This window comes from Hemitrygon akajei, chromosome 1, assembly GCF_048418815.1.
Source record: "Hemitrygon akajei chromosome 1, sHemAka1.3, whole genome shotgun sequence".
NCBI lineage: Eukaryota > Metazoa > Chordata > Chondrichthyes > Myliobatiformes > Dasyatidae > Hemitrygon > Hemitrygon akajei.
In genome coordinates this window covers 2438641-2454346 of record NC_133124.1, presented here as the reverse complement: position 1 = coordinate 2454346, position 15706 = coordinate 2438641, and the positions used below count along the sequence as shown (strand labels likewise).

Sequence of the window (15706 nt, the reverse complement as noted above, 5' to 3'; positions counted from 1 at the left end):
TTTCTGAGACACCGCTCCCTGAAGATGTCCTGCATAGTTTGTAGGCTAGTACCCAAGATGGAGCTGACTAAATTTACAACCTTCTGCAGCTTCTTTCGGTCCTGTGCGGTAGCCCCCTCCCATACCAGACAGTGATGCAGCCCGTCAGAATGCTCTCCACAGTACATCTATAGAAGTTTTTGAGTGTATTTGTTGACATGTCAACTCTCTTCAAACTCCTAATGAAGTGTAGTCACTGCCTTGCTTTCTTTGTAAGTGCATTGATATGTTGGGACCAGGTTAGATCCTCAGAGATCTCGACACCCAGGAACTTGAAGCTGCTCACTCTCTCCACTTCTGATCCCTCTATGAGGATTGGTATGTGTTCCTTCGTCTTACCCTTCCTGAAGTCCACAATCAGCTCTTTCGTCTTACTGACGTTGAGTGCCAGGTTGTTGCTGCGGCACCACTCCACTAGTTGGCATATCTCACTCCTGTACGCCCTCTCATCACCACCTGAGATTCTACCAACAATGGTTGTATCGTCAGCAAATTTATAGATGGTTTTTGAGCTATGCCTATCCACACAGTCATGTGTATATTGAGAGTAGAGCAGTGGGCTAAGCACACACCCCTGAGGTGCACCAGTGTTGATCGTCAGCGAGGAGGATATGTTATCACCAATCTGCACAGACTGTGGTCTTATGATTAGGAAGTCGAGGATCCAATTGCAGAAGGAGGTACAGAAGCCCAGGTTCTGCAACTTCTCAATCAGAATTGTGTCCCCCTCAAGTTCAGGTGTAAACCGTCCCTTCTGTACAGATCCCACCTTCCCTGGAAAAGAGCCCAATAATCCAATAATCCAAAGCCCTCCCTATAGAATCAACTCCTTTGCCACATGTAAAACTGTATAATCTTCCTATGTAAGGAACCACAGATAATAAATTGTGTTGAAAATCTGAACAGTAATATTTCTCCAAAAGAACATTCAGTCTTTACTCCTTCATTATCACACCAGTGGAGAAACTGGCCTTTCAATAGCTGCAGCTCGAATTTGAATCCCCAACGCAGAGTCAATGGCAGGAATCTTAGCAGTGTGGAGGAATAGAGGGATATTGCGAAACATGTCAATATGATACAATTGCTAATGTGACATTCACAATTGGAAAATTGCAAATGCCACTCCATTCTTCAAGAAAGGAGACAGACAGAAGAAAGGAAATTATAGGCCAGTTAGTCTGACCTCAGTGGTTGGGAAAATATTGGAGTCAATTGTTAAGGGTGTTATTTCAGGATACTTGGAGGCTCATGATAAAAAGGCCAAAGTCAGCATAGCTTCCTTAGGGGGAAACATTGCCTGAAAAATCCGTTGGAATTCTTTGAGGAAATAACAAGCAGAATAGACAAAAGAGAATCAGTGGATGTTGTGTACTTGGATTTTCAGAAGGCCGATAACAATTAGATAGAATTGTTGGCTTTGTTGCAAATTTTCCACGAGATATGAAAATAGATGAAGGGGCAAAAGTTTTGAGGAAGTAGAGAGGCTACAGAAGGACTTAGACAGACCAGGAGAATAGGCAAAGAAATGGCAGATGGAATATAGTGTCAGAAAGTGTATGGTCATGCACTTTTGTTGAAGAAATAAAGGATTGACTATTTTCTAAATAGAGAGAAAATACAAAAAAATGAGGCACAAAGGGACTGGGGAATCCTCGTGTAGGATTTCCTAAAGGATAATTTGCAGGTTGAGTCTGTGGTGAGGAAGGCAATGTAATTTTAGCATTCATTTCAAAAGGATTAACATAAAAAAGCAAGGATGTAATGCTGATACTTTATAAAGCACTGGTGAGGCCTCACTTGGAGAATTGTGAGCAGTTTTGGGCCCCTTCATTGAGAAAGATTGTTCTGAAAGTGGAGAGGGTTCAAAGGAGGCTCACCAATATGATTCCAGGATTGAATGGCTTCTCATATGAAAGGCGTTTGATGGCTCTGGGCCAGATGAATTCAGATGAATGAAAGGTGACCTCATTGAAGCCTATCGAATGAAGAAAGGCCTTGATAGAGTGGATATGGAGAGAATGTTTCCAATGGTGGGAGAGTCTAAGACCAGAGGACACAGCCTCAGAATAGAGGGGCCTCCTTTTAGAATGGAGATGAGGAGGAATTTCTTTAGCCAGAGAGTGGTGAATCTGTGGAATTCTTTGCCACAGGTGGCTGTGGAGGCCAAGTCATTATGTATATTTAAGGCACAGGTTGATCGATTCTTGATTGGTCAGGGAATGGTGGGATATGGGGAGAAGGCAGAGATTGGGGCTGAGAGGAAAATTGAATCAACCATGCTGGAATGGTGGAGCAGACTCAATGGGCTAAATGGCCTAATTCCTATATCTTATGGAGAAGTCGCCGAATATAAAGTTGCTTAACAAGACAAGTTAATGGTATTACAGGAAAGATACTAGCACAGATACAGTGTTAACTGATTGGCAGGAGGCAAAGAGTGGGAATAAAGGGAGCCTTTTCAGATTTGCTGCTGGTAACTAACTAGTGGTTTTCCAGAGGGGTCTGTGTTCAGACCCCTCCTTTTTATATTGTGTTTCAATATTTTAGCTTGTAGAATTGATGGCGAAAAGCCTTGCTTATGGACAATACAAAGATAGGTAGAAGGGAAAGTAGTGTTGAGGAAGGAGGGAGTCTACAAAAGACTCAGACAGATTAAGTGAATGGGCAAAGAAGAGGCAGATGGAATATAGTTTCGGGAAGTTTATGGTCATGCTTTTTAATGGAAGGAATAAAAGCATAGGCAGTTTTCTAAACAGGGTGAAAATACAAAATTCCGAGGTGCAAAAGAACTTGAGGGTCGTCGTGCACAATTCCCTGAAGGTTAATTTGCAGGTTGAGTCAGTGGTGAGGAAGTCAACATTCATTTTGAGTCGACTAGAGTATAAAAGCAAGGATGTAACGTAGAGGCTTTATAAGGCATTGGTGAAGCCTCACTTGGAGTATTGTGAGCAGTTTTGGTCCCCTTAGAAAGGATATGCTGACATTGGAGAGGGTTCAGAGGAGGTGCTCCCTCAGTGCTGCCCTCTGGTGTTCACCCAGTGGAAGGACAATCTACAGTCATGCCACTCAGCAACTTGGGCTATTTTTTTTTCATCCACACTCACCCCATCTTCCTGCCACCTTAATAGTGACAGTGCTCCTCTTGTCCTCATCTACCACCCCATTAGCTTCTGCATCCAATGCATCATTCTCCACAACTTCCACTATCTCCAAAGGGATCCCACTACTAAACATATCTTTACCATCCCTCCTCTTTCCACAGGGATTGCGCCCTCTGCAATTCTCTCGTCCATTTGTCCCTCCCCACTAATCTTCCTTATGACACTTATCCCACAAGGGGCCAAGGTGCTACACGTGCTCCTACATTTCTTCCCTCACCTCCATTCAGGCCCCAAACAGTCCTCCCAGGTGAGGCAACACTTGTGCCTTGTGCTCCTGATGCAGCCTCCTCTACATTTGTGCGACCCAATGTAAATTGGAGACTGCTTCATTGAGCACATTCATTCCATCCAAAAATGGAACTTCCCAGTAGCCAACTATTTTAATTATGATTTTCATTCCCATTCTGACATGTCAATCCTCTTGTGCCGTGGTGATATTCCATTTTGGTACCCTCCAACCTTCCAGTAAAAAGAATTTCACTCCCCTTTCCCTCTTTCCTATTCCCCACTCTAGCCTCTTACTTCTTCTCCTTACTTGCCTATCACCTCTCCCTTGGTCCCTTCCTCCTTCTCTTTCTCCTATAGTCCACTCTCCTTTCCTATCAGATTCCTTCTTCCAAGCCCTTTCTCATTCCCATCCACCTGGCTTCACCTATCACCTTCCAGCTATCCTCCTTTCCCATCCCTCCAGCTTATATTCTGGTGCCTTTTTTCCCAGTCCTGAAAAAGGATCTCGGCAGAAAACATTGACTGTTTACTCTTTTCTGTAGATGTTACCTGACCTACTGAGTTTTTGCAGCATTTTGTGTGTGTTGCTTTGGATTTCCAGCATCTGCAGAACTTCCCCAGTTTATGATTTGAACTTGTAGTTCAGTTTTATTCTAATTCAACAGTTCACATGTATACTGCCAAAAGAAACAGCATTCCTCTGGACTAAGGTGCACAACACAATACATCTGCAAACCTGGGAGCTAGAGCAGATGTATGGGGAGGAGAGCTGGGGGCTGTGGACCATCTCAGCTGCCTATTTTCCCCTCCTTGACCTGTTCAGTCCCTCCAGATTTTCAGAACCTGTTCAAACCCACTGTAATTATATCTGATTGAATCTAATTTAAGGACCAGAATCATTAACCATGTTTGATTTCCATGTTAAGTCTGCTTTTGTGTTGGCATCATTGGTGCGTGTACCCCCTGCTAACTCACTGAATACTGGAGGAACACTTTGGGTCAATGGAGGACACTCATTCCCGTCCTGAAACGTTCGGTTCCTCCGGCGCCTGAGTGATTTGCTGCAGCTTCTAGTGCGTTGACCGAAGGAGCATAATCATTGACTTCCAACCTGGCGGGGCTGCGCCTTTAAGAAGGCGGGACAATGCTGCGCCCCGCCCCCGATGCAATGATTGATGGTTGCCTTTGAGAAGGCTGAACAATAATGCGTCCCGCCCCCAACGCATTGATTGATTGATAGGGGCCTTTTAGAAGGCGGGGCATTGTGGTCACTGATTGACACCCGCCTTTGAGAAGGTGGGACCCTGTTATTGCCCGCCCCAATGGATGATGGACATAGTGACGTGGCATCAAGATGGTGTCCAGGTGCCCGCGATGCTGATCCTGGTGTTAATAGGAGAGGTGCTGGTCCAGGGCTGGTCGCGGGCAAGCCATCTGGTTTATCCAAACCCCCGTCCCGTTTCCAGCCGCGGGCACTGAGTCCCGCCGCCGGTAGCGGACAGACCCCTTCCCGGTTCAGACCGCCGCAGATGTGGGCGAAACGGCTCGAGCTTTGCTTCTCGCTGCTCTTCGTCGCTTCTTATTTCACCAACAAGGTGAGACGGAGGGGGAGCTGTAGCACCCTAGGGTGCCCAGACTGGGAGGAGTGATTATAGCACCCTCGGGTGATAGGACTGAGAGGTGGATGGCTGTATCACCCTGGGGTGCTTAGTCTAGTTGGGTGGTGGCTGTAGCTCCCTAGGGTGCCCTGACTGGGAGAGGAGATAATTCTAACCCTTCACCATACTGAGTGAATGCATTTCTCTGCTAAATGGCTAGAAGCACAAATCTCTAGTTCCAATAGGATATACTGTATCCTCCGAATATCTCACCAGAGATGAGCCCAACACATGTCACAAACACAAAACATAGAATATTACAGCACAGTATAGGTCCTTGTGCTGATTAAAAACATTACTCAAAGATCAATCTAACTTTTCCCTCCTATATAGCCCTCATTTTTTCTATCGTCCTTGTGCCTATCTAAGAGTTTAATAAATGTCCCTAATATTAGATTAGATTCAACTTTATTGTCATTGTGCAGAGTACAGATACAAAGCCAATGGAATGCAGTTAGCATCTAACCAGAAGTGCAAAAGAATACTGTTATTTACAAAATAACTGCAAATAAAAAGTAAGTGCTACAGCACACAAATACAGAAGTACTGAGACAGTACAATATAGGTGCAGTACTGCTTAGCGCTGTGATGTGAGGTTCAGCAGGGTCACAGCCTCAGGGAAGAAGCTCTTCCTGTACCTGCTGGTGCGGGAGCGGAGGCTCCTGTAGCGCCTACCGGATGGGAGGAGAGTAAAAAGTCCATGGTTAGGGTGAGATGCATCCTTGATAATGCTTTTCGCCCTGCCCAGGCAGCGTTCATTGTAGTCGTTCTCAATGGTGGGCAATTGAGTGCCGATAATCTGCTGTGCAGTTTTCACCACACGCTGGAGTGCTTTGCAGTCCGATACAGGACAATTGCCATACCACACTGAGATGCAGTTGGTGAGTATGCTCTCAATGGTACAGCGGTAAAAGTCCGTCAGTATCCTGGGACAGAGGTGAGCTTTCTTGATGCTCCACAGGAAATAAAGGTGCTGTTGTGCCTTTTTGATCAGGATGGAGGAGTTCAGGGACCAGGTGAGATCATCGGAAATGTGGACACCAAGGAATTTGAAACTTGATGCACATTCCACTACAGCTCCATTGATGTAGATGTGGACATGAGTGTGGCTCCTAGCATGCCTGAAGACTACAATGGTCTCCTTGGTCTTCTGGGTGTTAAGGGCCAGGTTGTTGTCGATACAACACGTGACCAGGTGCTGGACCTCGTCCCTGTTGGCTGTTTCGTCATCCCCTCTGATCAGGCGTCTGCGAACTTCATTATGGAGTTAGAACCATGTACAGGAACGCAGTCATAGGTGAAAAGGGAGTACAGAAGAGGGCTCAGCACACAGCTATGAGGTACGCCGGTGTTCAGGGTGAGAGTGGAGGAAGAGAGGTTGTCTAACTTAACAAATTGGGGTCTGTTAGTCAGAAAGTCCAAGGTCCAATTGCAGAGGGATGAGCTGATACCAAGCTGGCAGAGTTTGGCGATCAGCTTGGAGGGGATCACCGTATTGAATGCTGAACTAAACTCAGTGAACAGCATTCTGACATAAGAGTTGGGGCTGTCCAGGTGGGTCAGGGCAGAGTGAAGTGCTGTGGAGATGCTGTCCTCTGTTGACCTGTTGGTGCGATAGGTAAATTGATAGGGTCCAGGGTAGTGGGCAGACAGGATTTCAGATGTGATAGAACCAGTCTCTCAAAGCAGTTTGCAATGATGGGGGTGAGAGCAACTGGGCGGAAGTCATTCAGGCCCGTGGCAGTGGAATGCTTCAGCACTGGCACAATGGTGGCGATCTTGAAGCTTGTGGGGACAACTGCCTGGGCCAGAGACAGATTGAAAATGTCCGTGAGGACCCTGGCCAACTGCCCTGCACAGACTCTGAGCACACGGCCAGGTATTCCAGCTGGCCCTGGCTGAGCTGTAAGCCGTCTGGTCTTACCTCATATTACCTCATGGGGTGGTGATATCACCCACCACTCGCTGTGTTTAAAAAAACTTACCTCCAACATACCCCTTATAACTTTCCTCCATCACCTTAAAATGATGCACCATCATATTAGTCATTTCTGCCCTAGGGAAAAGGCTTTGTCTCCTCTCAATCTATGCCTGTTACCTGGTACACCTCTATCAAGTCACCTGTCATCTTTCACTCCAAAGGAAAAACCCTTAGCTTGTTCACCCTTTCCTCATAAGACATGCTCTCTAATCCAGGCAGCATCCTGGTAAATCTCTGCACCCTCTCTAAAGCTTCCACATCCTTCCAGTAATGAGGTTAACTGAACTGAACACTATTATAAGTGTGGTCTTTCCAGAGTACCACACTTAGAGTATTGTGTTCAGTTCTGGTCTGCACCAGAGCCCCAACATTCCCTAATGGCTCTTGCCTCAAACCCCCAACCATGGGACACCACGGTAGCACAACACTTACAGTTTGGAGCGTCAGAGTTCAATTCTGGGTCTGTCTGTAACGAAATTGTGCGTTATCCCCGTGACCCTGTGGGTTTCCTCCCACAGTCCAAATTCATACTGGTTAATTGGTCATTGTAAATTGTCCTGTCATTGGGCTAGTGTTAAATCGGTAGGCTGCTGGATGGTGTGGCTCAGTGGGCTGGAAGAGCCTGTTTTGTGCTGTATCTCTAAATAAGTAAACTAATGAAGGCCAATGTACCGTATGTCTTCTTAAATGAGAGGTGACCTGATAGAGGTGTATAAGATGATGAGAGGCATTGATCATGTGGATCGTCAGAGGCCTTTTCCCAGGGCTGAAATGGCTAACACAGGTTTAAGGTGTTGGGGAGTAGGTACAGAGGAGATGTCAAGGGTAAGTTTTTCACACAGAGAGTGGAATGGGCTGCCGGTGACGGTGGTGGAGGCAGATATGACGGTCTTTTAAGAAACTCCTGGACAGGTATATGAAGCTCAGAAAAATAGAGGGCTGTGGGTAATTTCTCAAGTAAGGACATGTTCAGCTTGCTTTGTGGGCTGAAGGGTCTGTACTGTGCTGTAGGTTTTCTATGTAATTCAATCAACTTTTGCGCGGCTTTGAAGGACCTATGGATATGGACCCCAAGATGCCTCTGTTCCTCCACACTGCTAAGAATCCTGCCATTCTCCCTGAATTCCACCTTCAAATGTCTTCACACTTTTCTGGATTGAACTTCTGTTACTTCTCAGCCCTGGCCTGTATCCTGTTACTGTCCTGTTATAACCTATGACAACTCTCCACACTATCCACAACTCCACCAACCTTTGCATTATCTGCAAACTTACTAACCCATCCTTCCACTTCCTCTTCCAGGTCATTTATAAAAATCACCAATGACCTGAGGTCCCAGAACAGATCCCTGCAGAACTCCAGTGGTCAGCAACCTTCGGACAGAATACATTCCATCTACAACCACTCTACGGGCATGCCAATTCTGAATCCACACAACACACGCAAAATGCTGGAGGAACGCAGTGGGCCAGGCAGCATCTGTGGAAAAAAGTACAGTTGAGGTTTTGGGCCGAGACCCTTCGATAGGACCCTTCTGTTCTCCAGCATTTTGTGTGTGTTGTTTGGACTTCTAGAATCTGCAGATTTGCTCATGTTTGTGTCTGAATCTATGCCTCCTGACTGAGAATGACTCTACCATGGGGAACCTTATCAACCGCCTCACTAAAATGCATACACACAACATTCACTGCTCTACCTTCATCAATGTGCTTTGTCACATCTTCAAAGAATTCATTCAGGCTTGTGAAGCACAGCCTACCCTCAGAAAGCCATGGTCACTGGCCATAGTCAGACTGTGCTTCTCCAAATACTCGTAAACCCTGTCTCGAAGAATCTTTTCCAGTAATTTCCCATCACTGGTCTATAATTTCCAGGGTTTTCTTGAGTGAAGGAATAACATTTGCCAAGAGAATTCCATTGTTTGAATCAACAAGACATGCCTACTGTTGCCTGAACTAAACATAGAAACATAGAAAACCTACAGCACAATACAGGCCCTTCGGCCCACAAAGTCATGCCAAACATGTCCCTACCTTAGAAATTACTAGGCTTACCTGTAGCCCTCTATTTTTCTAAGCTCCATGTACCTATCTAAAAGTCTCTTAAAAGACCCTATCATATCCACCGTAAACCATTTTAAATGATAGCAGTTGGTCTTACTGAAAATCTCAAACATCTAATACACTCTTTCTTTTGCAGTATGTCCTTTCGATATTGAACTTTACTTATCCAACACTTTTTCAAGGGTATGTACAGTATTTTTAATAGATAATGTTATTGGAGTTTGTGAATATATTTGTGATTTTCTTGGAAATGTGATCTCTTTCTTGCTTGTTCTTTTTGCAGATGGCAAACAATCATGGGAACTATATTACTTCAGGTAGCCTGGAAACTAGGCTGGCTGGAGATGAGAAGAACATTTTTATGGTAAGGGGAACATAAGACATAGGAGTGGAATTAGGCTGTTCATCCCAAAGAATCTGCTCCATCATGGCTGATCTGAATTGAAATGAATTGATTTTATTACTTAGATCCTTCACGTACATGAGTAAAAATCTTTACGTTACTCTCCCTCTAAATCCCTCTCAACCCTATTCTCTTGCCTTCTCCCCTTAACCTTTGATGCCCTGACTAATCAACCTCCACTTTAAATATACCCAATGATTTGCCCTCCACAGCTGCCTGTGGCAACAAATGCCACAGATTCATCACTCTCTGGCTAAGGAAATTCCTCCTCATCTCTGTTCTAAATGGATGTCCTCCCCCCCCCCCCCCATTCTGAGGCTGTGCCCTCTAGTCCAAGACTCTCCCACTATATGAAATGTCTTCTCCTCTTCTCTTGCCTGTTACACCACTGGTGTTTAGGGCAGCAATGAAGGTCCTCCATCTCTGGCAGTGTTCATGGCTTCCTTCATCATGTCAGTAGCTTCAAACAAACTCTCCACATCCACTCAATATTCAATAGGTTTCAGTGAGATCCCCCCCATTCTTCTAAATGCCAATGAGTACAGGCCCAGTCATCAAACACTAATCATATGTTAACCCTTGCATTCCCAGAATCATTTCTGTAAACAACTTCTGACACTCTCCAATTGCAACACATCCTTTCTTAAATATGGGGCTCATGTTTTACATAAAGATGAATTTGTAGGCCTTTGTGTCATAGTCATTAGACTGACTAAAAGCAGAAAGCTGCATTCCTCACCACTGACTCAACCTGCAAATTAACCTTTAGGAAATCCTGCCTGCGGACTCCCAAATCCGTTTGTACCTTAGATATCTGAATTTAGAAAATGATCTATGCCTTTATTCCTTCTACTGAAGTGCATTACCATCTGCTTCCCTACACTATATTTCATCTGCCACTTCTTTACCCATTCCCCCAATCTGTCTGAGTCATTCAGCAGTGCCCCTGCTCCCCTCCCCACCTGTCTTCATAAGAAGTAGGAACAGGATGAGGCTTTTCATTCTAGAACGAATGAGATGTTCTCCTTTTTCAAAGAAAGGGGTTTCCCTTCCTCCACCATCAACGCTGCCCTCAACAGTATCTCTTCCATTTCACGCATGTCTGCTCTCACCCCATCCGCCCGCCCTACCAGGGATAGGGTTCCTCTTGTCCTCATCCCACCAGCCTCTGCGTCCAACACATAATTCTCCAAAACTTCCACCACCTCCAACGGGATTGCACCACCAAGCACATCTTTCCCTCCCCCCACTTTCTGCTTTCCTCTGATTGGTTTTCCACCTGGCACCTCTAGGCCCTACCCCCTCCCCTATCTCTATTACTGGGCTTCGGCCCTCTCTTCCCCCCCATTCCTGATGAAGGGTCTCGGCCCGAAACGTTGGCTACTCTTTTCTCACGGATGCTGCCTGACCTGCTGAGTTCTTCCAGCGTTGTGTACGTATTCTTCATTCCTCCCCACTGATCTCCCTCCTGACACTTATCCTTGCAAGCAGAATAAGTGCTATACCTGCCGCTCGACCTCCGCCCTCACTACCATCCAGGGCCCTAAACAGTCCTTCCAGGTGAGGCGACATTTCGCTTGTGAGTCTGTTGGGATCATTTACTGTGTTTGGTGCTCCTGGTGTGGCCTCCTGTACATTGGGGAGACCCGACATAGATTGGGAGACTGCTTCATCGAGCTCCATCTGTCAGAAGAAGTGGGATCTCCCAGTGGCCACCCATTTTAATCCCACTTCCCATTCCCATTCCACCGTGTCGATCCAAGGCCTCCTCCACTGTCATGATGAGGCCACACTTAGGTTGGAGGAACAACACCTTATGTTGTTTGGGTAGCCTTCAATCTGATGGCCTTCAATTTGATGGCATGAGTATTCACTTCTCAGACTTCTGGTAATGCCCCCCAATCCCCCACTCCTTCTCCATTTGCCATCCCCCTTTCCCTCTCTCACCTCATCTCCTTCTGTCTCTCTCACCAATCATCTCTCAGCTCATCTCCTTCTGTCTCTCTCACCAATCATCTCTCAGCTCATCGCCTGTCTCTCTCACCAATCATCTCTCAGCTCATCTCCTTCTGTCTCTCTCACCAATCATCTCTCAGCTCATCTCCTTCTGTCTCTCTCACCAATCATCTCTCAGCTCATCTCCTTCTGTCTCTCTCACCAATCATCTCTCAGCTCATCTCTTTCTGTCTCTCTCACCAATCATCTCTCAGCTCATCGCCTGTCTCTCTCACCAATCATCTCTCAGCTCATCTCCTTCTGTCTCTCTCACCAATCATCTCTCAGCTCATCTCCTTCTGTCTCTCTCACCAATCATCTCTCAGCTCATCGCCTGTCTCTCTCACCTCATCTCTTTCTGTCTCTCTCACCAATCATCTCTCAGCTCATCGCCTGTCTCTCTCACCAATCATCTCTCACCTCATCTCTTTCTGTCTTTCTCACCAATCATCTCTCAGCTCATCGCCTGTCTCTCTCACCAATCATCTCTCACCTCATCTCTTTCTGTCTCTCTCACCAATCATCTCTCACCTCATCTCTTTCTGTCTCTCTCACCAATCATCTCTCACCTCATCTCCTTCCCTGCCCATCATCTCTCTGGTGCTCCTTCCCTCTTTTTCTTTCTTCCATCTCCTTCTGTGTCTTGCACTAATCATACTTCCCAGCTCTTTACTTCATCCCTCTCCCTCCAGGTTTCACCTATCGCCTGGTGTTTCTCTCTGCACCTTTTAAATCTACCCCTCAGCTTTTTTTCTCCAGTCCTGCTGAATGGGTTCAGCCCGAAACGTCAACAATATTTTTTCCATAGATATTGACTGGCCTGCTGAGTTCCTCCAGCATTTTGTGTGAGTTGCTAGGAACAGGACTCGGCCATCTGCCCTTCAAGCCTGTTCCACCATTCAATAAGATCATGGCTGATCTGACCATGGAATCATCACCACCTACCTGCCTTTTCCCCCATAACCCTTAAATCTCTACTATGCAAAAATCTATCCAACTTTCGGCCTGAAATGTTGACTGCTTGTTTCAACAGATGCTGCCCGACCTGCTGAGTTCTTCCAGCTATTTGTACTTGTTGATCTATCCAACCTTGTCAAATATATTTACTGAGGTAGCCTCCACTGCTTCATTGGGCAGAGAATTCCACAGATTCATCGCCCTCTGGGAAAAGCGGTTCCTCCTCATCTCCGTCCTAAATCTACTCCCCCCGAATCTTGAGGCTATGTCCCCTTGTTCTAGTCTCACCTACCAGTGGAAACAACTTTCCTGCTTCTCTCTTATCTATTCCTTTCTTAATTTTTATGTTTCTATAAGATTTCCTCTCATTCTTTTGAATTACAGCAAGTACAATCCCAGGCAACTCAATCTCTCCTCATTTCTGGAATCAATTGGTGAGGCTCTGCACGGCCTCCAAAGCCAGTATATCCTTCTTCAAGTAAGGGGACCAGAACTACACACAGTACCCCAGGTGCGGCCTCACCGGTTGCAGCATAACATCCCTGCTCTTAAATTCAGTCCCTCTGGCAGTGAAGGCCAACATCCTATTTGCCTTCTTGATAACCTGCTGCACCTGCAAACCAACCTTTTGTGATTCATGCACAAGCACTCCTGAGTCCCTCTGCACAGCAGCATGCTGCAATTTTTTTGCCATTTAAATAACAATATGCTCTTTCATTTTTCCTTCCAAAGTGGATGACCTTGCATTTACCAACATTGTACTCCATCTGCCAGACCCTTGCCCACTCACTTAACCTATCTATATCTTTCTGCAGACTCTCCGTATCTTCTGCACAATTTGCTTTTCCACTCAAACTTACCCCTAACTCTATGCATCCTCATCTTATGGATAAGTCTTTTATGCGACACTTTATCGAACGCCTTCTGGAAATCGAAGTTACTAACATCCATCTATTCCCCTCTGTCCACTGTGCTTGTTATATCTCAGAGAACTCCAATAAGTTTATCAAACAGGACCTTCCTTTGCTGAATCCATGCTGCGCCTGCCTGACAGATCCACCTCTTTCCAGATGCCTCACTGTTTCTTCTTTAACGATAGCTTCAAGCATTTTCCCATCTTCTGATGTTAAACTAACTGGCCTATAGTTACCTGCCTTTTGCCTACATTCTCACCATCCTCTTAGTGAAGAAAAGCCTCCTCTTGTATTTCACTTTTCACCCTTAACCCATGACTCTACTCTCACCCAACCTCAGTGGAAAAAGTCCGCTTGCATTTACCCTGTCTGTACCCTTCATAATTTTGTATACCTCTATCAAATTCATCTTCATTCTACTACACTCCAGAGGATAATAGGTTAGGAGTTATTTAGTAAAAGTTTAAATACATTATAGCAGTACTGTGTGATTTTAGTGTTAATGATGTCATTTGAACTTTGACAGGTCTGCCAAGGTGTCCTGGTTGCCTGCTGTATTCATGTTTGTTGGTAGTATCTATGCGGGTTCCCGGGCACTGTCCAAATTGGTAAGCATGTTTCCTTGTTTTGGAAAGAATAAGAAATGCGCACCACATTAATACAGTTTACCAATGTTTAAATAAAAGCTTTGAATATATATAACATTAATATAATTGATCAATATGGGTGGCGGATTGGAGATATATTTCTCCCAAAGGAGGTGTTCCTCCCTCTACTAGCCAGCAGGTCACCCTCGGGTAAGGTGTAGCACCTTCTTAGCCTCCCAATCAGGGTCGTGTGAAGCCATGGGAGCAGGCGGTGGATGGTCGTATGAGCAGCCGGTGCACATCACAAGACTTGGTTATGCGACCACTGACGCCAGGCAGACAATCTCTGAAGAGGTTTGATAGTGGCTGGGTCACTCGTCTTGTAAAGTCACTGCCCAGAAGAAGGCAATGGCAAACCACTTCAATAGAAAAAATTGCCAAGAACAATCGTGGTCATGAGACCATGAATGCCCATGTCATACAACACGACACATGATGATTATGACAGATGGTGTGCCTCAGGGATCTGTACTGAGTCCAATGTTGTTTGTCATATACATTAATGATCTGGATGATGGGGTGGTAAATTAGATTAGTAAGTATGCAGATGATACTAAGATAGGTGGCGTTGTGGATAATGAAGTAGGTTTTCAAAGCTTGCAGAGAGATTTAGGCCAGTTAGAAGAGTGGGCTGAATGATGGCAGATGGAGTTTAATGCTGATAAGTGTGAGGTGCTACATTTTGGTAGGACTAATCAAAATAGGACATACATGGTAAATGGTAGGGCATCGAGGAATGCAGTAGGACAGTAGGAATAATGGTGCATAGTTCCCTGAAGGTGGAATCTCATGTGGATAGGGTGGTGAAGAAAGCTTTTGGCATGCTGGCTTTTATAAATCAGAGCATTGAGTATAGGAGTTGGGATGTAATGTTAAAACTGTACAAGGCATTGGTGAGGCCAAATTTGGAGTATTGTGTACAGTTCTGGTCACCGAATTATAGGAAAGATGTCAACAAAACAGAGAGAGTACAGAGGAGATTTACTAGAATGTTACCTGGGTTTCAGCACCTAAGTTACAGAGAAAGGTTGAACAGGTTAGGTCTTTCTTCTTTGGAGTGTAGAAGGTTGAGGGGGGATATAGAATTATCCTGGGGGATACTTGATAGAGGTATATAGAATTATGAGGGGGATAGATAGAGTTGACGTGGATAGGCTTTTTCCATTGAGAGTAGAGGAATTTCAAACAAAAGGACATGAGTTGAGTTAAGGGGCAAAAGTTTAGGGGTAACACGAGGGGGAACTTCTTTACTCAGAGTGGTAGCTGTGTGGAACAAGCTTCCAGTAGAAGTGGTAGAGGCAGGTTCTATTTTGTGATTTTAAAAAAATTGGATAGGTATATGGACAGGAAAGGAATGGAGGGTTATGGGCTGAGTGCAGGTCAGTGGGACTAGGTGAGAGTAAACATTCGACACGGACTAGAAGGGCCAAGATGACCTGTCTCCGTGCTGTAATTGTTATATGGTTATAATGTAAACACAAGAAATGCTGGAAATTCAGAACAACACACACAAAATGCTGGAGGGACTTAGCAGGCCTTACGGCATCAGTGGAAATGAATGAACAGTCGATGACGTTAACATACATTAACAGATATGTAGAGCAGTTAACTTTGCCCACAAACAAGTTTGAAATGCACTCATATTTAAACAATGGTTGTC

General features: G+C 45.3%; 1 protein-coding gene across 1 annotated transcript in view; it reads left to right on the top strand.

Annotated features, from left to right (window-relative positions):
• The first annotated feature begins 4750 nt into the window (after window positions 1-4750).
• The window catches only part of LOC140736325 (UDP-N-acetylglucosamine transporter TMEM241 homolog), a 168830-nt gene continuing 157874 nt past the window's right edge, over window positions 4751-15706 (top strand). The window contains exons 1-4 of the mRNA XM_073062331.1: window positions 4751-5023; window positions 9267-9313; window positions 9414-9494; window positions 13926-14007. Coding sequence (XP_072918432.1) covers window positions 4751-5023; window positions 9267-9313; window positions 9414-9494; window positions 13926-14007 — 483 coding nt within the window. The remainder of the gene's footprint in view (window positions 5024-9266; window positions 9314-9413; window positions 9495-13925; window positions 14008-15706) is intronic.